General features: G+C 40.2%; 1 protein-coding gene and 1 long non-coding RNA gene across 23 annotated transcripts in view; one reads left to right on the top strand and one right to left on the bottom strand.

The window, feature by feature from the left end:
- Nucleotides 1-1778: 1778 nt before the first annotated feature.
- On the bottom strand, nt 1779-12503 carry LOC134510174 (uncharacterized). The gene is made up of 4 exons (XR_010069518.1): nt 12444-12503; nt 8731-8850; nt 5642-5751; nt 1779-4518 (listed from the first exon to the last, which is right to left on the bottom strand). It is a non-coding gene; the product is annotated as an uncharacterized LOC134510174 (long non-coding RNA).
- Nucleotides 12504-14209: 1706 nt separating this feature from the next.
- The window catches only part of C2CD5 (C2 calcium dependent domain containing 5), a 76660-nt gene continuing 63914 nt past the window's right edge, over nt 14210-26955 (top strand). For 8 of the 22 annotated variants that reach the window (XM_063357965.1, XM_063357944.1, XM_063357927.1 and 5 more), the window contains exons 1-2: nt 21433-21648; nt 25661-25747. In XM_063357965.1, the coding sequence (XP_063214035.1) occupies nt 21559-21648; nt 25661-25747 (177 nt within the window). In that variant the 5' untranslated portion in view covers nt 21433-21558. Of the gene's footprint in view, nt 21302-21426; nt 21649-25660; nt 25748-26955 lie in introns of those variants that run through there. The other 14 variants (XM_063357880.1, XM_063357863.1, XM_063357853.1 and 11 more) reach the window with 6 other exon arrangements.

Genomic DNA, 26955 nt, shown 5'->3' with positions numbered 1-26955 from the left:
GGTCAAGCATGTCATACATGGTGCCCTCTGCTTCTGCTCTGGCAGTTTGGTAGATGATAAACTAAGACTTATTTATGGATTAAGGACAAAGTAACGTTTTGGTTGAAATAAAATGTCAAAGGTTGAACGCTCCAGCTTCTGTATGTTAAAGCCAACAAGAACTGGTCTAAACAGAGATTCAATCTTGCTAATGCCAAACATAATACTCCTACCAGAAGCTTTCAGTTGTTAACTCTGAGAAGCCTTGCTAGCTTAACTGAGTCTGACTAAATTTCCAGAAGTTGGCTGGGACTACGTTTTAAATGGGGGGAAGTTTGAGCAGTCATCGTGCTTAGATTATTTGGGAATTAAGGGAACCGAACTTCTGCCTACTAAATATTTATCAAATAGATGAAAGAACCAAGAACACTTAGGCAGTAGCACCTTCATCTTTCATGGTATGGAGACACATACTTTTTGCTTGCCCTCATGGTGCACTGGGAATTCTCAATTCCTGGTTTAAAACAGTTCAATAAAAGATATAGCTAGCTACTCACACTGTTTCCTTTCCTTTTTACCTGTTGTTTCCTGCAAATATTTGCTGTGTTCCAATCAAACCACAGAAAACATCTTTTGAAGATCAGGACTCTTTCTTAAGCTTCCAAGAATAGTATTTTTTTTTCCTTCCTGAAAAATTCATTTTCCTTTTTCTTTCCACCCTCCGGACACCTGTACCCTACAAAACTGTGAAATTCATTAATAAGAACTCTAGCGGGTTCCTCACAGGCTAAAAAGTTTGCAGGCCTGCTGTAGAAGACTTCTTAAAAAGACCTGGTATGACATGACCTAAAGGCTCAGGAATAAAGAGAATGGGTTTTGTCTTAATGTCTGATATCTTTGTAGGTACACCATACTAAATTAAAGTCATCCTAAGGCTGACCATACACATGGTCAACATGGAATTGAAGAAAACAGGGTGCTTTAGTTCTCTTCCAGGCCTGTGCTCTGCCAGGTGGTTCTGGGTACTGTCTACGCGCAGCCTGTCTGACCTGCTTATCCTCACTGTTCTGCCATTCTCTTTTCCTTCTTCTGCTAATCAGAAACCAGGTTGTGACATTTCATTTGCTCTTAGATTTTTCACCTTGCCTTTAGGTCGGTGCTGGATGCTTTATAAGCTCTTAAGAAAAAAAAGTAGCGCAAAGGAAAGAGCAACATCAGGCTGAGAAGCAGTTTTAACTTCCTAGGTGCAGTTCTCCTGGCTGCTTTCCAAACCCAGTAATTCAGTAATTGCTTCAGAAGAACTCAGTGCACAAATGTGACTGGGAAGGGAAAATGTACCCCTTCTAGCCGTAATTAATTTTAATAACATTTTGCATAGCAGAGAGTCTCAAAAGACATTTGTTTGTCCTAATCTCACAAATGCAAACGTTGAGTCACCAGAAGGTTAAAGCTGCCATTAGACCGGTCAGTCAGTGGGCCTGGAAATAATTTTTGACTTCCAGTCCACTCCTTTGATCGCAGACTTTCTTCAGTGCTTTAAAGAATGTCATCTCTGTTGATTATCCAGCATGTATTATTTGTGTCAAGATGAATCACATCTCTACACACACAGTGTTAAACTGTAATTCAACTCCTTTATTTATTTATTTATTATATCGATTTTTAAAGTGCCTGGTGCCCTAGCATCCATATTGATTTACCAGCAACAATTCTCGACACACAAAGTTGATAGTTCTGTCACATGTTTATTGTACTCTATAAACAGATTTAGTTTTAATCTTGGTGAAGACTAGCTTGAAATAGATTATTTTATAAAAATCTTGACAGTTTACAAATTTCCTTAAGATGGATACTACCTGGTATGCTGTTGGAATGGTAAAAACTCTTCTCTTGTGCAAGTTGCTTGACAGAATAATAGGTTATAGCTTTTTCAAGTATATTTTGAAAGCTACGTAAGATAGCAGTGTAAAAGCCTCAATGCTCATTGCAGTTTTATGGCTTAATTTTCTAGCAGGTTACCAATCAGTGACACTTATTTGACACATTCCATGTGATAACCTAGTTCCTGGCTCCCTAACCCCTATTTTTTCCAACCTGGGAGTGGTGCGGAGCATAATGTAATCTGATAACAATGTGATTACATGTGAAATAGCTCGGTGGTTTCCAGCTCTTTCAGCTTTTCAGGGTTTCACCTGGAAACCTCAGAAATTTCTAGTGGAGGTCTGGCCATCCATGACAATGGGCTTGGTTACCCCCAAGGCCCCTTCAGATGAATGAACGCACAGGTGTCTTCCCTACGTCCCGTTCCTGGCTCCGTGTCCGTGAACTGTAGGCTGAACCACTGTGAGTACTTACCACATGTTCTGTGGGAGAACTAAGCAAAACAATTAAACATGCATGTTAATTAATCTCAGTTTCAGTGAAGAGACAAAGCCTGACAAAACCTGCTTAAATCAGGCTTATGCTTAAGCAGGTGCTAAACCAAAATGTGCATCTTAGCAAGGAATTCTGCAATGTCTCCATGCAGGTAGGGCTAAGCTGTACATTTGTTTAGGGCTATTTATAAAACATTATAGCTAATGGGTATAAAGAAAGAAGAGAAAATCGTTGTACTAATTAAACTACTCAAAATACAGGTTAAATAAAGCCGTACAAAATCATAATTAAGGTCAGTGTCTGCATTTATTTTAATAGACACAACTGTATTTTAAAATACGAAGAGTAATTATAGGTTGACTGATCCTTGGCTAAAGTTGAACTGTACACGCGTCCAATGGTTTACCATATCCTCCTGTTTTTCTCAAGGGCAACAAATACACATACTGTATAAGTACCCCAAAAGAGTCTACTTAAGCAGATTTAGGATGCCTTGCATGCAAGAACAAATTCACCTGCAGCAATATAAGAGGAGGATTTTAATGGCTTTTATATCTTATAGAAATTCAAGCTTTTCTAAAATTTTATTGACTAATCAAACATCTTCCTATGAAGGAAAGTTATAAACCTCAGCAATGTGAAATATTCTCTGTGAACAAAGACAATATCAAATGTGCATTTAAATGCTATGTAAGCTTGTAAAATAAGCCTAGAATACTTTTCCTCATTTTTAAGGTACTTTCAGAATGCCATTCTGTATTCTCCAGTGAAATCTCTAATCAATTTTAGAGCGTAAAAAGCATAGGGGGAGTTAGCTGAACTAAATTAAAACAATTAAAAAATGTGTACAGAATTATCTTGAGAGATGTTATATGTGTTATCACATATAAATGACTGCCATTCACATTCGACCTGAATCAATAATAAAGAAGAAGGAAAGGCAAAGAAGGTTGGCAAAGAGGGGAGATGAGAGGGAGAAGGTGAAGGAAAGAGCAGGAAAACGTCCTCATTCTGTGTCAATGAGAGAAGAAATTAGTAAACTGGTCTAAGTATCTTCCTCACAAGGAACCATTCCCAGCAACCTTCTTGGTAGTTTCAAGAAGTCTAGGACTGAAAAAAAACATAGAAGTTATGCTGCTTTATCATGTTTGTATCTAATTCCTTTACACCAAGTTCATAGATAATCTCGACAACTCTGGTCCTTCTATTCTTTCCGTAAGTGTTGGAGCTTGCGTACCCAAGGCATGCGTGCCCAGAAGACTCCAAGCTGGATGCTTTCTTTTGGTATCCCTGTGTGCTTCTTTTTTCTAAGCCTTACTTCCACCCTGGTTTATAATATATTTCCTACAGAATTAAGGTTAACGTGACCAGACTTTGTGTCTGTCCTCCCTTAATAACTTGAGGAGGAGCTACTTTAGAATTTCACTGGGACTTTCAATCCCAAAGATAGTTGTAAATCCTGTAACTGGGAATTACTGAACAAGCGGAAAGGATCACTATTGTTTCTCACTGAAAGAAAGGATAGTTGAGCTCAGCTTTTATCCCTTTTCTTGCTGCCAATGAAGTAACTTGTTTGCTTTATGTCTTTATACTTGCTACTTCTCAGCTGGGTGGAAGGGAGAGGTCCCTTCACTTTTGAAAGGTGCATAATACCAGTTTCTCTGGCTTAAAATTGACTAGTATAACATTGTTTAGTATCTCCTGCTCAGACTTTGCCTCTTTTTTCTTTATTTTGATCCCCCTGCCTTGTTTCTCATGCAGTGCTCTCTTGCTTTGGTTCTCTCCTGCTGGTGGAGTTGAATTACGTGGGTCCTTAATGAAGGACTTCCACTGCATCCAAAGAACAAATAACGGCACTCCAAATTAGTCCATGGCTCTGCAGTCATTTTCCTTTTCCAGAGGTCTTCTTTTTGTTCTATAATAGACAGTCGTCTTTTTGCTCTTTTTTTTTTTTTCTTTCACTGTCTTTTGGTGTTTTTTGTTTTTAGCCAATTCCCGTTTCCTTGTAACCATCTTCTTTTGTTGAATACCAGCCTGGTTAAAATCAGTTACGCCGGAGGAGCAGACCTTTGAGCAGCCCGTTCAGTTTCCATTGCCGTCACCAGGAAAACCACCGTTTACTTCATTAGGAGCCAAATGAAGTGAAACAGGCTGCGCACGTCTCTGCAGTCACATGAGTTTGGATTAAAGTTCAGAGCAGAGTGCTGCTCACCCGCTACCATCACCCCATTCCACCCATCCCTCGGGGCACAGCCTGGCAAGAGGTGCCCTGGGGGCTACTGGGGCTGTGGGGGCTCCTGCCGGGGCGGCAAGGCAGGGCTCATCCCACTGCCCCAGCCAAGAAGCAGGGCAGGCTGGGCTGCGATGGGGTCCTGGGGAGGCTGGGCAGGGCCATCAAAACCCACGAGTGACCCAGGGCCTGGCAGCAGCCCCCCTGGTTTCACCCCAGAGCAAAACAACCTGCTCTCAGGAGGGTAGGGGAAAAGCAAAGCTGACTTTCAGAGGGGCAGACTCATGCGTCCATTCTGAACCTACAAGTTGTAGCTCACTGTCTCAGGCTGCTTTTGAGAGTCCTACAGATTTTATTGTTTTCAATATTGTTTATTTCATTATTTATCCTACAGATTTTACTTACTCCCGAGACATCGAATTTCAGGGGGCTTGCCAAAGAAGTACAGTAGGCATAAGAGAAGAACGGCTCAGAACAGCCTGATATTTAATCATAGGCTGTAAATATCTTTTACAGACTCCTCTGTTTGCAACTGTTGCTAAGCATGGGAAATTACTGAATTAGTCAGCTTCATCTGTATTTTTGTTAAGGGAGAGCTTGGAACAGTAATTAAATTACATTTCAAGTTTCAGGATAATAAAGCTATGTGTTCCCATTGGAAAAGTAAACCGATAATACGATAAAAAATAAATACAATATAATAAATCCCTTGCAAATATACCAAGGGTAAAGGGACAAAAATTGGCCAAAGTCTCTGTCTTCCCCTCGGAAGGGTTGTAGAGCTCAAGGACCACAGAAGCAGAGAGGACTGCAGGGGAGGAGAGCTGCTTTCCCGACTCCTGCCAGCTTGGACAACGGGCCGCAAGCAAGCAGGAGGGTAATCAAGGAGAAAGGTTGCAAGAGTTGTTACTACAAAGTTGCTGCTACAAGAACATCGTGTCTTACTAGGAGCTCCCAATGCAAGTGGAATTCAGAGTTGAAGTTTTATCAAAACACCTTGAAAGAGAACTGGAAGCCTCACTGGAGCGTAAGCAAACACATATTCTTAATCCTTACCAGCTTTCCTAAATTCTGGTTCTTTCTCATCTTCCCTTAAAATATTTCGGTCTGTGCAGCAGATGCGGCTCTGCAGCCTTTACACGTGAAGGTGTGACAACGGTCTTCGCCTGTTTGAATCCGCAAAGCTTTTAACATGTGAAAAGAAATTCATTCCGGCTTCACCACCCCCCCCCCCCACACACACACGCTCCCCACCCCCAAAGCACCAGAAGCGCGGAGTAATGCCTCTGCCTCTGGCTCTTTCTCACACGCTGGAATTTTGCATTTCTATGTCAGCTGGGCCTCCCTGCCCACAATCCCTAAAGGCTGAGGTCCACCCAGAGCACGGCAGAAAAATCTTTTGCGAGCAGGTCGCAACTGCAGCCTTTTGTTTCACCGTGATCCGTGTATCTTCTGCCTCAACGTTACTCTGAGATTTACAGTTTTATCTCGACTTTAAGTTTCTAAGTGAACAGCATTATGTTGTTTTAGAAGATACTGCTTGCCCTGGTATTCGTTACAATTGGCTGTGCTTCGGGTATGTCAGGAGCTCAGTCAGCTGTTAGTGCAACCGAGACTTGTTTTTCTTCTTTTTATCCCTTTCATCCAGTGGAAAAAGTTTCCTGCTGCTCTCCCTACTGATATTTGATATCCTGTCTCCAACTGATGTACGTCTTTAACTTTTAAAGAACAGCATGTCAACTAGCTCTGTTAATTATCACTCATTTTGGGGTTCGTTGGTTGGTTGGGTTGGTTTTTTCTGTTGGTTTGTTTTGTTTGGGGGTTTTGGGGGTTTTTTGTTTGTTTTTTTTGTTTTTTTTTTTTTTTCTTTTTCTTTGCATTGCATTGCATTGCAAGGTTGTTTTGGAGGTGTTACTTCTCAGGGGAGTAACTTTTTCTAATCCAACTCCCTCTTCTGGAACATGAATAATAATAAAGAAAATCAGTTTCTCATGCTTTGCAACAATGTATTTATTTAATCTACAGAATTAAAGGAATGCTTAGAGTAAGCAAAGCAGCCAGTCAGCAGCTTTTCTGAATGTCTGTTACAAGTAATATTGTAATGCAAAAAAGTAGGTGACTTGAGAGATTTTTTGAGTTTCTCCTGAAGTCGTTTACATTCTAATAGGTTTTCCTGATAACCATCTTTCCTTCTCTTTTTAACCAGAAATAATCTTTCTGGCACTAACAGCAACCACCTACACTGGAAAGAAACAGTGGGAAGCCATTACTATGCAGCCATTGATCATGTAATCAAAGGTATTAGTAAGAGCCATGCTAAAAACTGTCCACTGGTCTTTTTAAGATGAGTAAACAACAAAAACATTTCCAAAACCTTATTCATTGAACACTGAATTCCCTGTTTACAAGTATTTGTTCCCCACTGTCTTTGGGAACAGGAAGCTTTAAGTGGTAGAAAAACTCAAGTATACAAAAGCAGAAAGACTGAAGCAATGTTTGAAAGGTAGATTGGCTGATCCCACAATCACATGGATTAATTGCTCAGAATTATGTATTTATAAAAACACCTGTGGTACCATTCATTGATCCTTAGCGGTGCACATGTGGAACTCATAAGATAGCTCTTCTGTGACGGTCACTTCTAGTTCAATAAATCATTGTCTTACTTTGCTTCGCTAAGCGGCATAAAGTCATTGGCTCAAGGTCAACTTCTATGTGAACCCTACAGTGTCCCCAAACCAGCTCTGCCACAGCCTCAACCAGATCCTGTCTTACAAGCCAGTACCACACGAGGAACGATGATGAAGAAAGTAGAATAAACCCAGATGTCTGAACCTTCATAACTCATAAGAAAAAATAAATAAAAAAAAAATCACCTTTAGAACCCCTTTGATGAATTTAAGGTCACACCTTATTTGTACTTCACTTTCTGCCAGTGAGAGATTTACTTTTCCTCCACCAAGGAGGAAAATTTTTCCACCAAGAAAAGTTCTCCTTAATCATGTGTGTACATGAAAGTTCATGCCAGAAACCAAACCTCTGGCAAACAATATTTTTTCCTGCAATAACATCTCCCTTGCTTACTCTTCTATAAAGCAAATTCTTTAATTGCTTCCAGAAATATTCTGGGTTTCTGCTCTTCTCTGGTGTACTTCAACTTTCCCTTTTTCATTTTTTGTGGTGTTTTTCAGCATTCTTTCCTCAGCTAGCAGTTCAAATCTCATCCTCCTAACTCACTAGATGTTTCCATAAAAAGAGTGAGGCTTCTTTTAGAAAGAAAAGCCAACCAATAAGAGGGTTTATGTGGCCAAAAGACTCTGGAAACATTTAAATGTCATATGGGAAGGATCATAGACCAGAACACAAATACAAGAACAAAGCATGCTTTTAATGTAGTTGCTGAAAGTGTAAACAAGATCAGAAAAATGTTAGAAAATGAAATGTAATTAATACAGGGTTTGTTTTTCTTGAGTATTGTATCAGGAAATGCAGTCTTAATCTTAGGAGAAAAAAAAATAAATAGAGAAATTGTGTGATTCTGTGAAAAACTGCATGATAGAGAAGCTTAGGCTAAAAGTTCAAGAAGCAGTCAAAACAGGCCCAGAAGTAGCTGTGGAGATGCACTTCTTATGTCTTTGACCCAATTTTACAAACCCCTCAGTTAATTCCACTTTTACATGAGAAAAAGGTGTTTCTGCATGGACACAAGGTGAGTGAAAGCAGCACAGGCATTTCAGAAATAAGATAAGCTGTTTCCATACACATTACCTATAGAAATCTTTTTCAAAAACTAATCACTACATTTATGTGCCTTATCAGCAAAACATGGAATTTACTCCAATGAAACGTATGTCCAATGAACTTAGAATAAATTAAAGAAAAGCATTTTTAACCGAGATAGGCATATGGGAAATAGTGCTTTGGGCAGTTTAGGTAAATTTTGTGGCTGAATAATTTTATAGCTGATAATAATGCCTGCAGTTACTTCACGTACCAAGTTAAAGATAATTAAGATAAGGCTAATTAAATCTTATACTTTTAGGGTATAAACTAAATTGGCAAAAGTCAGGAGGGATTTTTTTTCTTCCAAACTTTATTTATTATTGCACTGTGTGTATTTTTAGGGAATATTAGAATATGTTCACCTGTTTTTGGAACCCTCTGGTTGTTGGATGCTGCCGATAATAGAAGAGATTCACTGATAGATCACTGACATCATCTGTCATCAGATTATTTTTGGTGTCCTCGGTGGAAATCTACAAGGCCTGCAAATGCACACAGAAATTCATAGCGAGAACAATGTATTGCATTGTATGTACATTTAAAAGTACGTTAAAGCATTCATGTAGCCATCTTCAGTACATTTGTAATTTCTTGATTTGGTGCTCCATAAGAATCGGAACCTATTTCTACGCGAGTATTTAGAACCCATGCTGCTGCATGTCGGTGCGGAGATCTGAGAGAAGGAGGGAGTTCTGCCACCACTGAGCCTTTCTGCTCCCTTAATGAGCTCCCCAGCCCTTCACGGACTCCTGCGGGAATCCAGGTCCTTGGAGGGCTCTGCATAATTCTCGCTGGTTTTTTTCGTACGCAAGCCCAGCTGTGCATCGACTGGTGCGGCACATGTAGAACACACATAGATTACCCTTTCGTTTCTATACCTCCATTTTCATAATTGCACCCTGATAGGGCATTATTCTGCTTTTATAAACCTGCCTGTTGTACAAATATGATATGCCTGTCGAAAAGGCAAAAGGAATCCTATGATGTATCAGGCAAGATGGTCCCAGCAGGGACTACCTACAAATACAGAGGTACATGGGATACAGAAGTAGGGGGATTATAATACAAAGCACTGTTGAGGCCTCATCTGAAGTACTATGTACAATTCTGGTCCTGTATATTAAAAAATGAAACAGGTATGGATAAAGGATTACAACATGATTAGGTAAATGGAGATTCCCGTTCTCTTCTTAGAGAAGTCTGGAGCTTGGCTACTTCCATCTAGTACAAGAAAAGCTGTGTGTGGACAGAACCGCCCATCGCAAAAGTCTCTGGACAGATGCATCCTAAAACTAAAAGATCCACTTAGGCTAAAAAACAATATCGGTGTGCACAAAACAGGCATAAACTGCTACTGGAGTTCCAGTTGGAAATTTCTAATCTTGCATGAAGGTTCTGAAACAGCCTTCAAATATGAATTAACAGGGACGAGAAGTGTCTTTTAATTTAAAACAAACAAACAAACAAACAAACCCCAAAAAAACAACAACCAAAAACCTAGTTAAGTCACAAGCAACTTGATAACTCTGTCCTCTTTGATACTGAATCAAAAATAATGGGCTTCTTAATGTAGGGTAGTACATTGTCTGTAAGAAATACCAGACATTCCCATGTGTTTATTCTCATCAGAGAGGGAAGTGGAGAACAAGAGCCAGTTAGGTCTACTTTAAATTCAGCCTCCTAGTGTTTTCAGTTGTGGCCATTTGGAATGAGAAGGGTTATGCATAGAAGCATAACTCAGTCTACATCCAGCCCACCCCTAGTTAAGAGTTTTGATACTTCTCCATATCTGACCATGTGGTTATCTGATGTAGTTTGTCTAAAACAGAATTACTCTTTTCCCAGATTACTTTTCAGCTGCATTAACTTCAACTACCGGTTCATCGCAATTTAGGTACCGCCGGTTAACAAAGCTGTGAGTGAGGACTGCATTTTACCACATACCAAAGTCCTTTTCAGCGACTGCGTGAAATGTATACAGCCGCCAAGCACAGAAAATGAAATCGTGAGGCATGTCTGGTTTATGAGCTGATGGTTCCCCTTCCTCTGGGAGCCATTCAATATCACAGATGGATTTGAAATATAACTTCTGTAACGGCATGCTCTGATAACGAAGCCTCCGCTTGAGACTGTAAAAAAATCACAGCTGCAAAGGTTGCGTCTGAAAGACCGAGACGTTACTTTTTTGCTGCACGCAGATAACAAAAAGCGTCTACGGGCACAATTTTCTATCACCGATGAGCAAAAAACTTGCAAGATGTTAATTACAAAGGACAGGCAAATCTCTAAAATTACAGGGGGAGTCATCATCCTTTCCACGCTTTCCTATTAGTTCCCCTAGCTTGGCAGCATCACTCCCAAAAGAGATTTTGCCTCAGCCTTTTAATTCTCATCCACACTCTCATCTAAGGCACCAGTTCCTGGCTCAGAGGAATATCAGAGTACATGACGATCAAACAGATAATAGGTGCGCATCTCAAACACTTAATAACCCATGCGTGGGCATAACTGCCCGTGGGGAATAAGCAGTACGCTTCCAGCAAAGTTTGTCCCTCGGCCACCAACCCTGCTTTTAGACTACGAGTAGTCTGGCCACACCAACTACCAACCCCGTATCAGTGGCTATAGGTTAGTTCGAAGAGCTGATGCACAGTATAGCTCATCTATTGTGATAGTGCACGCCTTGTCTTATCGCGGTGACACCTAAAAACCAAAACCAAGCGCTATGTGCATGTTTTTATAACGCAAGATCTTACACAGCAGATATCACAAGAAAAATGTTCCAAATGTTATCCGAGACGGTTCGTGCTTTTTTAAACTTGAAGATGAATGCTATCAAGCTGTTTCTCCACACATGCAAACAATAACAAGGTTAAAATAATATTAGGTCTGTCTTAATTTCAAAACAATCCTCCAAAATGAAGTGAAGGCTGATGAAGTGATTAATCTGCTGACTTAAAGCACTGAAACTTAGATAGTGCATTGAGATAATCTCTGGCATAAATGGAAAATCACTGGCAAGGAAGGCCACGGATAAAATATGATACTACAGGTGATAGCAGTTAACTCTGCTGTGTTCAGAAGCTGTGTGAGAACTGGGCCTTCAAAAATTCAAGGCCTTGTCTTCACACAGATCACAGCTATGCACTGCAACAAATTCTTGAATCGGTTGACTTTTGCAAAAATTAGATGGGGGCTTGTCTTTGCAAACCCATCATATCAATCTTGCTTGCCTTTCTTTGCTAGAGGGTTCAGGAGTCACAGCAATAAAATCAGGAAAAACAGCAGGATTTTGTACTATTGAAAGCCATTTGTGAGACGTTGCAAGACTAGCAGTGTGAAATTAAGACAGAAAATTTGTGAATATATCTAAAAAGGAGGATGGAAGTACTGGAATAGTCTTATTTCTCCTTACCGCTTTCAGACCATTAAAATTAGCTAAGGCAGGTCTGTCCTTAGTCCTGATATTAAGGACTTATATAGTCCGTCCTTATTCCAAGAGCCTAAACTGTAGGATACAGCTCTTATGGGATGGCAATCATGTACTTGTGTACATGAAAACTCTTCTCAGCTACTGTAGAGAGGAATTTTTTGTTACTCCTTTAAAATACAGTAGCGTGTCTCCTTATTTTGTATTAAACATGAACTGATTTTTCATTTTAGCAGAATTTTCCCAGCTACTAGATCTTTTGGTGCTAGCTAGCAGCCTACTTAACTTCCAACTTCAACAGCGTACCCTCCTTGTGACACTGACCACACCAACACAGTCACACCAGCTCCAATTGCTCCCACCAGCCTTCCTCCATAATTCTCCCATACAATCCTTTCCACCTCTCTCCTCAGTCTTTAGCTGTCAGCATCCAAGACGAGCACTAATATGCCACAGCTGTATAGATTTTCCGAAAACACGTAAGTGGTGAGAAAATTCTCACCCGTGGCCTCCGCGGCTTCTGGCCCCCACCCCGGACAAGGAGCTGGGCACAGGCTCAGGTCCCTGACCTTGCTCCTTCCTTAGTCCTTGCCCAGGAGCTTTGGTGGGTTGTCTGCGTCCCAGCCTTGCAGATCACAGCCTTACCTTACTGCCTTCTCTTGACTTTCAACCTGCCTCCTTAGCACAGGCCCGATGGCTAATTACTGGGCCGTCAACTGAACTCTGGACCCAGTCAGCTCTTCTTGTTTGGGTGCTGTGGGATGGCACGGTGGTAGGTGATGTCATTGCCCCTGCCTCATGTCACCTTTAGCTCCTGGCTTGCCTAATTAAGGTCTGTATTTCACTTTCATGCACTGGAAAGATGCTCAGTCATTTTACAGAATTATCATGTACGATTAAGCAATGTATTTAGCATATATTTCTCAAGTTGTGCTGTTCATAATAATCTTTGCTAATAACATCAAAGCAGTACCTCCCTCAGCTGCTGTCAAGACAGTCCAAGGTGATGATCGTAATTCTCCTGTACATAAAAGCAGAGAAGGGCAGAACAAGCCTGATGAATGAGAATTTTTGTACTTTGAAGGTGGTTTGAAGACACTGTCCTCATATTTCAAAAGCCCTATAAATTGCCATTAACAGGGTCAAATGCAGCATTGAACACAATGCTGTCAGGAATAAATTAAGACAGTACTCAAACAAGCACAGATGACAGGATTCTACTTTAGTTAGCCAGATTTTATTCTACAAGTTTTTAGTTAAGAAGCAAGGTGGTAAGTAGTGAATATGAAGTTTGTTTCAATGGCTGGTAATCAAGAGAGTGAACTGGATTAATTCCAGTTGGATAATAAAGAATGGGTCAATATGGAGACCATCCATCTTCTTTCCACCGTACATAATTCAGTTATAGGAATTTATGGCTATATATAAACGAGGATTTTTTTTTTTTTTTTTTAAAGTGTGCTTTGTGGGGCTTCAGTTAGCCTGCGGGTCTTGAACTTCTGTGCTTTCTCTGTGAATGGATGCTTCCTTCTGACCTCAGGTGGGACTCAGGAATGCGTTCAAGAATCCTGATAGGACTAAAAAAAGATTTTCTTTGTTAGAAGCAGTCATCTTGATGGCTCCAATAACCCATCAGCCATGGATAAGAATACTCTTTTCTACTTTAGACTTCTGTGTAGCTTCTTATATAGCACAAGATTTTATCACTAGAGCTCCCTAGTGCAGAGCCTCAAATCCTGTAGCAACAACAGCACCATTCTCTTGCTGCACCACGGCAAGAGCGCATTGTCAGTAGAAAACAGAAAATGAACTTGGGACTTCAATTCTGGACTCCCTGCCCACCCCCCTTCCCTGAGAGCTCTGATAAGAGGAGGACAGTTTCTTCTATTTGTTCACCTTTTTCCCCATCACCGTGCGCCTGGAGGGAGAGTTTTTCTAATCTAGTTTGTGAAGTCCTTCATCTCACAGCAATCACAGCTCCCCCTACTTTATTCACGTGATATGCCATGACCACTTTGCTAAGCTGAGCTTGACTGACATTTTCTGCAGCAGTAGCACATACTTTTCACAACAAATTGAATGGTGATGGAAAGTGCATTATAAGGATATTACTTTTGCTTTGTAGCTTAAGCTTCTAATTTTACCAGCCGGACTGAGGATCCTAGTTTTTCTGCTTCCTATCTGCTCAGGGAGGAGACAGAACTCAGATCATGAGTCTCTTCTGTCACCTCTGGCTCGGCAAGAGAGTTAAACTCTTAAAATAAAACAACGGGAACCCCTCTGTATCACGTGTTGACAGCAAATGAGTATCACTGTGTAGACATAAGCCTGCATTCCGCTTTTGTAAGAAGCTGAACATAAGGCATTACATGCTGATGAAAAACAAAACTCAGTGGTTTGCTTCATTAATGTGTTTTTATTGTCTATACATTAAAGACTTTAATGTTTAATAACTCACATCATCACGTCTATTCCAAATGGAACACAAGAAGCAAAAGTATCACATGGCTATTAAGAACTGCATTCACTCCATGTTTTAGAATACAAAGATTTACTGTTTTGATTGTAATCCAATTTAATCTCTCTAATGCACCAGGAAATAACTCGCATATCTTGTGAAGGATCTTGAAGACTACTCTATAGATAGTTTATGCAGTTACTATACTTAAAATAGTCTCCTTCGAGACGCAGACTGACTTGCTGAGCAGTCTGTATGTACTGCCTGTGCCATAGCTGTTGATGAGACAAACTATAAGGCCCACAGCTTTAATAAGCATTAATCAACTTCCAAATTTCAGGATGCTGATCTTTGATCCTGACAGCAATTTCAATATATAAACATACACATTCATTAATATTTCCATGTGTTGGGATGGGACCTGAAAAAAATGATTTACTTATTACATTCATACAGGAAAAAGGAAGAGAAAATATCAACAATGTTAAGCAGAATAAAAAAACCCCAGCAAATACAACCATTTTAATAACTGTGTAAGTCTAATACATATTACAATCACAGTTAAATATTTCCTTTCTTTGTCTCAGCCCTTAAAAGGAAGAAGGGCAGAAACGTTTAAAGTGTCACTGAAGGGCTAATTATCTTCTAATGATATAAATACTTCTGCTGACAATTACATTTAATTAAATTATTAACTAGGTGTTGACTAATTAACTAGGGCTTTGTAAGCGTGAAGCACTCTGAATAGCTATTATTATTGTACTGCTTGTAACTAAATATCTTTGCTAGAGCACTTGTACACAGGATTCTGCTGCAATCTGTGAACTGATATCCCAATTACGCCATTGCCACTCATTGCTCATAAAACGCACAAAGTCATACGCAATGTTATTTCCCTCACAGAACTGTAAGAAAGATAAATGATATCCAATTACTAGCTGAGAACATGACATCAGATCCAGTTGTTTGATTCCCCTAGCAGGTAATTGCGTACATTCCCGTGTTAGCGAACATTTATTTTCTCCAATTTCTTTTAAGTCTATATGGAAATTGAGACCTTCATACAGCAATAATAGCATGAAACGGAATATTCTGATGGTGCTCTGTTCTGATGAACTGCTTACGAATCCCGAATTGCTGATGTCAACAGAAGATTGATTTGAGTAGACCATTGGAAAGATGTCACATTCAAAAGAATATGAAGTGTTGGGATCTCGTTTCCAAAGAAAATACTTCATTTGATATCCAGAAAACAAGTATACAAAAACAATTAAAAAATATAATTTTAGGTCTAAGACGTATTGGGCCTTATTTTTACCCTCTTAACGTAAGCCTTGAGAATAATTCTTGGCTTCTGTTTTTCCTCAAAGGACAGCCAGGTTTTATTCAATTGACTAGACCTGCATGGGAATAATATTTTAGAACATCATCGGAATTACAGAGTTTTCATTGGATAAGCTTTTTTTCATACATATTGTAAGATATTAGCACATTTATCTGTATCTGACTATCTGTTGTATCACCAGTACAGTATTTGAATTCCCTGACAATGTTTTACTTCAACAATTGATTCCAAGATGCTGTCTCCAAATAAGTTCCGTACTTGGTTCCTATATAATATAAAAGAATAGACTATATTACCATCTATCACCAGCGTCAGCTCAATTAGTTCCGTTAGCCTGGGAACGACTTTGAATAGATTCAGGACAGAAGTAAACCACCCATGTTTACCATTACTCATATCACATACAGTGATGTCACAGGGTGACAGTCATGGAGGACCAAAGCCTGCCCACAGTCACCTTCCTGCTTCATGTAGTGCGTATCTTGGCAAGGCCATGGGCCTTTTCTTTTTTTCTTCTCAATCACAGGCCAGCAAAAAAATGCAGTCTTGGTGATGGAACCAGAGATTCTAAGTGCCCCCAGTGATTCAAGATTACAGGCAATTAAAAAAATGCCTATCTTTGACAACTTGCTCAATGATAACTCACATTTCCTTTAGTCATGTCTACATATTTTGAGTTTTAATTTGTCCTGCTCAAACTTCCATCCTCTCCTTATCATGCCTGCTATATTAGAGACCCTTATGGTAGCAGGAATTTGCTCATGTAGATAGTAATGGACATTAATACTGCTCTTAACCTCCTATTTAAACAGGCTAACTACATTGAGCTCCTTCAGCGTAAATCAGAAACCTCAGTAATGAAGCCTTGTACCCCCCAGGAGTTCATAATAAAACCCATCTCTTCATTTCAGTGAGAGAGTTTCACCTTACTGATTTTATTGAGACAGGATTTCACTCCACATCTTTTAATCTAACGAGAGGTACTGGGGGTTGCAATGCCAAATCAAATACACGCAGGCCATAATAAATAGTAGTGATCAGGATTTTGCCCTTGTCTAAATCCTTGTAGCGGGCACACAGCACAGCACACATAGTCAGAGAGGAAGTTGTTGGGTTTTTTTTTCCCGGGATATAGTGGTCCTTTACTAAGGACGTGTATATATATATATCTATATGGATGTATGTACATATATGTCTATGGATATAGGGTCTCTCTGAGCATTATTAAAAATATTTTTGGGTTGGTTTCCTGTAGATTTCAGCCAGATTGTTTTGAAAAATGTAGTTTTACAAAGAAATACCAGGATTTTTCCAGAAACCAAAAACTCACGCTGCAGAGTTTTCTTTGTTGGTAACAGCTGACAAAGACTCCTGTTTCAAAGACTACTTATCACAGTAACTGCAGTTACAATCTTCTGTGAATGCTAATAAGTAAAAGCAGATATCAAGTCTCTTTGGTGTGTTTCAACAAACTAAAAAAACCAAAAAACCCTTTTTCATTCATTTTCGTTCAAATCATCTCAATGCAATATAATCAAAAAGCACTTTTCCACATGGTTAAGCATAAAACAAAATACAACACAAAATCCTATCATACTTAAAACTGGAAAAGAAGGGATCTTTACATTTAGACGGCAAAGTCTCCCAGCTTCCCCACACAAAACTCTCCTATTTTTATGACACTCATTGTTCCACACAAGATGTCTTTAATATTGTAATTAGCAATATTCTTGCTTGTATAATTGTGTTAGAATGCCATTTAATACACGTCAATACCTGCTCAAAATAAGAGAACACTGTTCTTTAAGCATATCACACTTGTTATCTTGCTGAAACATGACTTCTGTTGTCACAACCTGCTAAAAACATCAATTTTAAGCAGAAGGGAAAAAAACGGGCAAGAAACAAAGTGGATACTAAACTGCAAAGTCAGATGTCCTATCTCTTTTTTTTTTAATGATGAAAACAGACCTCAGTATTTTCTGTAGACTGCTGGCATGCATATTACTGAGAAAATACATACTATAGATTTAGTTTCACATATATCCATTATATTGAACATAGTTTGCCTAAAACAGAGGGAAATTAATACTATTTTATATGCCTCAAATAGTTTATATATTCTAGTGCTTTGCCTAAACTTTCAGCTGAGTCCCTCCTACCTTTCACTTCCCGTAAACCCCTGCTGGCCCTACCGCACTGGAATACTATTGCCATGAAATGTCTTAAGCAACATGCTAATTTGTGGAAAGACAAGTCACAAGTCTCATTTTGCCAGTATAGAAAGTCCTCAGTCCTAAAACAGATACAATACACAAACAGGTTTCTTAATGCAGTAAATCATATCTAACTGATCTTTCCAAGAATCTAAGAAACAGATTTGAAGTGGTTCTCCAAAACAGGTGTTTTTCTTTTCCAGTCCTTTGACTACTAAAAACTGCCATTGAAAAGCTGTATCCTTAGACAGAAATTTTTTGAGAAAGAAATAGGCATTGCGTTAATCCCTGTATTTCATAATCCCACAGAGAGGGAGATGTTCACTAGGCAACACTGGTAAAACTTCTCTGGAACTTTATTTCCTGTTGGAAATACTACACTTGAAGAAAAAACATGGCCTGTTCAGGGAGTCTTCAGGCGGAATTAAAAAGAATGTTCAGAGGAATGAAAAAATACCTATGATGGAAGAATGGAAAAATTAAAGTTACTTACTTCAAACATGTCAATTAAAAAAAAAAAAGTTAGATGGTAAGTTCATTAAAAAAAAAATCCATAACAAACTTTGCATGAATAAAGGGAACAATTCTTCCTTCTCTCATAACGTAAGAGATGGAAGTCCACAAGTGAAATCGATATGTAAATTCAAAATAAAAAGGAGATAAATTTTCCAAAGCAGGTAGGTAGTTAACCCATGGACCCTCTTGGCACAGATGCCATACATTAAACAAAAAGTTTACCTAAAAGAATATGTACCAGTTATTACCAGGCTAATCCAGTAAAAGACTTTTAATATTTCTAAAGGGATCATCTGTTCTCTAGGTTCAGTGGATAAGACAAGAACAGATTTGTATTTCATCACGCCACCCCCCCTCCCCAGTTTTAACTTCAGAAAAAAATCTTTTTTAAAAAGTTTGAGAATAAGAAGCACTGAGGCGGATTGTCTGGGTAGAGAGGTCTTTAAGAGTCAGGACTGCTGCCTGGAACCTGCCCGGAAGAGCTTACGGAAGAGCTTACCGTGTTAAATGTTCTCTGAAACATTTCCCTATGAGCAAGCATCTGGTACAATAATGCTCAAACTGTTCAAGGATTGTCGCAAATTGTAGCTACTGCATGTACATTTAGCCAGGTATTTGCTGTATGTATTAACTGGTCATTAGTCAGGAAAATCGTCCAATCTTCAGTGAACAATAAGAGCTCCAGAGTTTTGTTTGGTGTGTTCAGTGGCTAAAGAGGCATTTAGGAAGACCCTGGCATAGCAAACATGTTTGGTAGAGCCACCTACCCATCTCTAAAGAGACAGAACTAAACTACATTTGTATCCTTTTACTTATAATGTATAAGGCAGTTTCAATCTTTTGTTCAATGGGCTAGAAATCCCTCTTCCAAATTAAAGAATTTTTTTTTCAAGGATTCATGTCCTTGGAAGTTAAAAAAAATTTTCTGTGTGTCACAAAATATGCTGTAAAATTGCAGCAACCACACAGCATTTCCTAATTATCGTTGCATAGTAATTTAGCTAGCAAAAGAAGCAAAGAAAAAAAAAAAGAATGTATGACAAAGTTTACATTGTTTTTACTTGTTTGTAGTCGAGAACTTCTTTTACATGCCCTAAATCTTGGGCTATAAAGCAGTACCCCATCAATTAGTGAAGGCTAAACAATGCTGTATCTAACATGGGCAACACAATGTTTTTTTTTTTTTTTTTTTGTAGTCCCATCTTCTGCTAGTAGTTTTCTACTCTAATAGGGATGTTAAGACACAGGAATGGCTATGTTAACAAGTAATGTAGTGGATCAATGGCCTATCTTTAGGGTGAAACAGTGCTGAGGACCTAGCACCCACACCATATGCAATTCAGGGGGTTTAATTTCATACTAGCTTTAATTTGCCGTGACAGCCCAAACGCCCTTAAACAGCTAGAACGTATTCGGTGTGTTGCTAGCTTACACTTTTCAGTTTAGTCTTATCCAAATGAAATATTCTGTTCATATTCTCTGTAACTGCTCGATTATGTGAGCCAAATGAGCATTTAAGCAGGTGAGATCAGGAGACTCCACTCAAAAAGCATGTTTGTGGTCTAAACTAAAACCCTAACATTAGTAGCGTGTTTTCTGATTTTGATTCCCTTCCTGGGTCTTTGCTCTTCACTGCTATCCTGCCTTGGGAGCAGTTTCATGCCACTCAAACAAGGATGGATGAGGAAGAAAAATGCATCCAGCCTGTTTATCATTTACTCGGATATGATGAATACTAGCAACAGTATGAACTGTTCCAAAGATAACGTTACAGGAAGCTAAAGAGAGGAAGTGCTGTATTAATGAGACTAAACGCAGCTAACTGGAAGACAGATAGCCAACGACCTTCTACACATTAATTTGCTGTGCCACACACTACTGTATTTTGTTCATATGGTTTGTGTTTGCAGTATCACATTCCAGCCCATAACATTATTTAGTCTTTTTGTAAGATTAGAAGGAAGGGAAAATAATCCAACCAGATCTACTATTTGGCTCAACACCTGGGGACTGCTTAATCAAAACACAAGGGTTCTTTTGTAGTCCTGTTCCCAAGCACGCCAGCGGTACAACCCATGACCCACAGATTCTCACACAGCCTGGTTCCACGCTCCCGTGGGCACACACTTGATGCAACTCCCGGCCAGCCCCGCTCCTTTGGCTCGCCCCGAGCTTCCACAGCGCTATTTCCTAAACAAAGAGCTTTTCAGGCATCAAAAAGTCAAAACCTGGCTACAAGAACCATATCAAATCCTATTTCTGATAACTAAATTCCATTTAATCTATTCATAATCCCTCAAGTACTGCAAATATTTGTCTTTGATTAAGAAAAAACCCCCCAAACCCACGGGGTTTGGTTTAAATCCTTTCCAGGACTCTCCCCTCGAGTGCCTGGAGATGCACTCATGATCCACACCGCCCCTTCGACGGGCCCTCAAGCCCGAGGCTGCATCAGCTCGTTCCCCAGGAAAGGCCCGAGGCAGAGCAGGCCCGAGCCACCCGCCGGCAGTCTGCGGTTCAGCCCGAGGGCTGGGCGCGCCTAGCACGACACTGGGCTCGGCCGCCGCAGACACAAGGCCGGATGTGTGTCGAGGCGCGACGCTGCCCCATCCCGGCTGCCAGCGGGATGGAGCCAGCCCCGTCCCGTCGCGTCCCGTCCCACCGGTGCCCCGGGCCGCCCGCGGCCGGAACCGCAGTCCCGGGCATCGATGACTCGGCGGTCCAGCGCCCTGACTTCCCTTAGAAGCGCCGCCACAGCGCTAGCGCCGAACCCATCGACGAGTCGGCGTTCGACTTCCAGCAGGGTCTCCGTGCCCGCAGCGCCATCTTGGCGGTGGGGCGGGACGCCCCGGGGCAGCGCCGCTCAGAGCCGGGGGTGGGGTGTGGGGGGGTGGTGTGTCGGATGACCGCCGGCTCCCCGTCCCCGCTGCCTACGCCCGCTTCGCCGGCCGCTTACCGCGGTGACCCGGTCAGTAGCACATGCGCCCAGCTACCGTTCCCTACCGCCGCTGCCCGGGCCCGCCGCCGCAACGGCCGCAGGGATAGGCGGGCAGCCGCAGACCGTTGCTTGCCGCGGCGCATGCGCGGCGGCTCCCCCGCCGCGGCGCACCGCCCCCTCCCCCCCCCGCGTGCCGTGCCGTGCCGTGCCGTGCCGTGCCGTGCCGTGCCGCTTCATGGGCCGCGCGCTGTTGTTTTCTCCCTGCAGGCGGGGGGAGGTGGAGGAAGATGCCGGGGAAGCTGAAGGTCAAAATCGTGGCAGGGCGCCATTTGCCGGTGATGGACCGTGCCAGCGACCTGACCGACGCCTTTGTGGAGGTTTGCGGGAGAGGAGGAGCGCTGCGCCCCGGGGAAGGGGGGGAGGGCGGGGGCTGAGGCACCTGGTGGGTGGGGGCTGAGGCACCTGCTGGGCCCCACCGCGGACCCTCCCGGGCGGGCGAGGGTGGGAAGGGGGGAGACGGACCTACCGCGGCCGCGCTGGGGTGGCAGGTGCCGGCGCGGTCGGGTATGCTGTCGCGGAGGGCTACCCGGGCCGCTGCCGTCCGGCGCTCCCCTCGGCAGCCCCGCCCCGGGACGCGTTTCGTGCCTCTGGGCTCGTCCGGAGAGGCGGAGAGTGGGCCAGCCCCGGCCGGGGCCAGGGGGGCGAGCGTGCCCCCCAGAGGGGCTGCAGAGATGGCGAGGAGCAGCCTGAGCCCGTGTTGGCGGGGGTGTTTCTGAAGCAGTGTCTGGTTTACCCTTGGTTGTGATTTTTAGCTGACGGCCGTGCGGTATTTGGATGGCGTTTTGGAAATATTCCGTTCTTTTTCAGCCTCTCTTGGCTGAAGGTTGTTAGTGAACGGCCCTTGTTGATAAGGCAGCCAAATGGAATCCATTTCAGGATTCGATAGATGGGTTGGAAGCAGGATGGAGAGGTTGCAAAAGCATGTTTAGGTCACTAGTATCTCTGAATATATGAAGTATTTTTGAAGAGGATTTTTATTAGACGATTATTAAATACTGCTTACACGTTTAAATCACTCAATTTTTCCAAAAGTGTGTAACCTCTGCCTTCTTTGCAGTCATGTAGTTAACAGGTAATATATAGGGCGTTTCCAAGGAAGGGATTGTAAAATAAGTTGATGTGATCCTTCTGTTTGATGATTCGTTATTTCCAATATGAATAACTTAGAACGTTTCAGTAACATTCCATAGGTTCAGAAATCACACTCTTGGAAAAAGCGAAGAGGTGTTTAAAATGGAATGCTATGTATGTATGCATGCTTTTACTGCAAACAGTAACTGAGGTTGGAGCAATACTGGAAGTAAGGTGCAAAGACAGAATGTCTTTCTAGAACTATATAAATTGAAAAGTCTCATGATATTAATATCAAAATAGATTTTGGGTGTATAAGGCCTGGTTTGGCTTGGTGCTTAACAATTTGATTGACATTAGACGCTTAAGTACGTTGCTTAGTGGGGTAGTAAATTGGAAATAAAGGGAAAATATATTTCTCATGTGCTTTTCAATGGAGCTGAAATAGTACACAGTTCTATCTTAGTACATGAATGACATTATTATAATGAAATATTAACTTAATATTTCAGTGTTTGCTTTCAGATGTTTCATCAGTCAGTTTTTAATTTATAAACATTTCTCTTGTAATTTTAAATTTGATTAATAGGTAGCCTACAGCTATGTGATGCGTGCTACTAGGAGACAGGGGAAACAGGAATAGGAAATACAGTTCTCTAATGAGTTTCATTTGGCCTGTTTTTATGCTGCCTTGAGGAGAAACGGCTCTTCTCTCCTGTTTGTCACTTGTTCCCAACCCTGCTCCATGTGTGCCAACCCCACTGTCTGAGTAGCTGTGTAGCAAAATAGATTTAGAAATTCACCTGGTTAAAGACTACTTTAGCAAAAAAGGAAAATAAAATTTTTCAGAAAGATCAGTTTGCTCAGTTGGGTTAAGGTGCAGTTTCATAAATGTCTTGGCATAAATAAGGCTAAAGGAATACGTCGATGAGGCCTTGGTTTTAGAACTGTTACTTAGCAAGACTGTGGGAACTACCCTTTCCACATGTGGAGTAGGCAAAACAGCAGGTGAGCCGTGTCAAAATAAATTGAGCTTGAAACCGTTGTTTTATTCTTCAGCGTAAGCTTGCTGAAAACCTTTACAAAACATTTTAACTTAAATAAAAATGAGAAGCTGAAGTAATGTTAATGCACTAGTTGATTCTAGCCTTTAACTTCTTTGTTACATTTTGTAATATAAATCTAGAATTACAAAAGAAAATCATAAAAGCTCTTACTTGGCTCAGGTTATGCATAACTTGGACCTTGCCAGCAAGTATGATCTGCAGCAAATTAGCACAATTTCTTCTGTAATTGTGTTTCTAAATTTGTACAGCGGACAGCAGTGTATTGCTTGATTATCTCTACTAGCTTTAATGAACTAGCTTGACTACTGGAGAAATTCAGTTATAGCTGCCTGGGGCTCCAAGGGAACTAATTTACTCCCTAGATAACATGTGAAAATAGGTTGGGTGGAGCTCTGGGCTGTTGCGTCTTGGCAGCTTCTGGCATATAAAGTAGCTCAGTTAAAAGTAGTGTCAGTATCGCTTTATTATATTGCTTCGTGTAATGAATACACATTCTAAGTGGCAGTGCTGTTAGTTTTCTGTGTGTGCTTAGGCTGCATCCACCTTTTGATTTTTTTTTTACGCTAAGGTTGTGTAGTCCTGTGTTTTCGTACCACTCTGGATTTTTAACTTCAAAGCTTGCTTTGCAGTAGTTTATTTTCAAAAAATAATTACTTTTCATTGAATCAAATAGTGGGCCCCACCATTTTTTGGGTTGTTTGTTTTTTTAATTTGTTTCTTTGGTCACAAATACTGTAGGGAGTTCTGTTGACTGAGGTAAGTACATTTATATATACAGAGCTCAGTGTGAACTTACAGTCCAGATCTACAGCGTTTAAGGCTTTTCAAATTAACTGGGTGTACTTAAGCAAGTGCAGAATCTCTTCAGAGCTGTGGTATGCACCTATGCAAAATAATCACCATATTACTGAAACGTATAAAGTGTTTATTAAATATTTTCTTGATCAAAAGTGTCTAAAAAATTGCTATACGGTTTTCAAAAGCTAAGCCTAAGTTTAGTCTCCAAAATCCATTTTGACTTTTTAAAAGAAAACAGTGTTCAAAGACCACAACTGTCTTTAACTACAGTATTTATCTTACATCTGCACATTCGTTATTTTCTTAAGAATATTGAATTAATTGAAAGACGTAACTCTGTGTGTTTGTAAGTACCATCAGATACTTGGTATGAGTTGAAGTACTAATTATTTTGAGAGGCAATATTCAGAGAACTTCAAGTGTTTGTAAATGGATTGGAATGAAAGCTGCAGTAAAATAAAGTCTCCTGCATTGTGCAGCATGGTTTCTTGATGTACAGAGCATCACAGAATTTCAGTTTCACTTTTTAAAACAAACACACACACACAAAACCCAAACAAAAGCAAATGGAGTCATCCTGAAATAGACTTCTGTGGAGACCAAATGGAGATTCCTGAAATAGGCTATTAAGTGGTTGAAGGTGCATTAATCAATAGAAGCATGGAGAATATTTAATTTTCAAAAACTAGAGGTTACAGTGATGTATACAGTGGTATGTATATAGATATGTAGTCCCTGTAACCTTTTTGCCTGTGTGCATTCTGGAATTTTCTATATTTTAAGAATAGATTTGAAACCGATAAGGTGCTTCCCCCTTGCTGCTCTGCATTTAATGGTATGTGTCCAGCATATCAAGATTGCAGTTCATGGAGATGATTTCAGTTATTTCCTGGTGTGTATCTGGGGAGATTTCTTAAATTTAAGAAATAACTTTACCAATGCTACCATTTTATTTCCATATTTCATGTATAAATTGTCAATAAAGATGATTAAGAAACCCTAGAGAGAACAATAATAGGGCATGAACTAGCAATATTTAGATCAATTGTGCTTACAGCCTTTTCTAAACAGAAGGCAAAGAGAGTATACCAAGTGACTTTGAATAGCCGATATAAGTAATATTTTTACCTGTCAATTGATTGAGGAGGAAAAGAAACAATTTTAATAGTGGGAGAGAGATTTATTGGAATTGTTGTGATACATGGAAAGTTACTAATACACGTGGATCGATTTAAAAAAAAAAAAAAAAAAAAAAAGCCACTCACTGAAAAGAAAATTATTTGTTGATATTATTGAAATACGTATGTGAAGTTATTTTCATCTGTAGATTTAATAAGTTTCTAAATGTATTTATTAATACTTATTAATAATAATTGAATGCTTGTATTTTTAGGTAAAATTTGGAAATACAACATTTAAGACAGATGTGTATCCGAAATCTCTTAATCCTCAGTGGAATTCTGAGTGGTTCAAATTTGAAGTAAGTATTTTTTAAGAGTTTGCCTGTATCTATATAGACGCTCTGGTTTAGATGCCCTTAATAAAAATAATTTTATTTTGGGCAGAAAATGAGTTTTGAGGAGTGAAGTGTATTTCTGTTTAAATACACATGAAGCCTTTTCAGCAAACCTATCTACAGTTAGATCTTGTTTGCTAAAGATGTCTCGTTGGCTTATTAGGACTGTTTGTAAAGATAAAAGCTTGCCAGATTGGATCCAACTCAAATGTTATTCTGGGTAATATTAAAAAAACCAAGACAGAGGTGAAAGTGGGGGGAAAATAGCACTATAGATTAGGCTTTCAGATACCAGTATGGATATTCTTGTATTTTTTTAAAGGGGTAATTTTGAGTAAAGGAAGTTAATTGGTATTTGAACTGTTACTTTCGGTTGCAAAAATAATGTGTTTGACAAAGAAGAAAATGGAGAATTCCCCTAAGAAAATTTCAAAATAAAGAGCTTGGTCAAGAATTATCAGCCACTTTCTTTTCCCATTTTTTTTAAATACTAATGAGGGCACTCAGCATTTTCCTGTAGTTGCTTTTTGCTTTCCAGGATCTAATTCATTGATGTCCTTTGACATTATGCCCTGAACCAAGTGTTTACTGATTTTATTTGTTACTGCATTTTTTATTGCTTTAAAAAAAATATGTAATGGTATTCAGAATAAAATAATTGTTAAAACACTTCAGTATATGTCACTGGTTAATTTATAGTGTTCTAAGATAATATCACAATGTAAATGTGGTTGTAAATATATGTACATGTAGTGAGTGATGTAATAGCTGGTAATGTTAGAAAAATTTTAGAGCAAATGCAAAATCGGTTAGGCAGTTTATTAATCAACACAGAATACTTGATTAAGAGCATCTCTTAATCATCAATGCGTGTTGACTAAGAAAGTACTGTGGTGTTGAAATTCAGTCAGTTTTCTTTTTTTATCTTTCAGTTTCTGGCGTCATTGTTTTGGGGGAGGGGAAAGAGCTGATCTGTGTGGATGGTTAACTGTGTTCATACAGAAATAGTTTTTTTGACAATAACAGAACTCTCAAAATTCTATCTTTTTGCATGGCAAAATGGATTTGGGAAAGAAAAGAGCCAAGCAGGAGCATTGGGGCGGGGTGGGGGGTGGGGGTAGCATTCCACATTTCAAAGAGTGGAAAAACACTAACTGCTTAAGACATCATAA

This window comes from Chroicocephalus ridibundus, chromosome 1 (genome assembly GCF_963924245.1).
Source record: "Chroicocephalus ridibundus chromosome 1, bChrRid1.1, whole genome shotgun sequence".
NCBI lineage: Eukaryota > Metazoa > Chordata > Aves > Charadriiformes > Laridae > Chroicocephalus > Chroicocephalus ridibundus.
The sequence above is the reverse complement of the archived record's forward strand: the minus strand, read 5'-3'. Positions and strand labels throughout refer to the sequence as shown.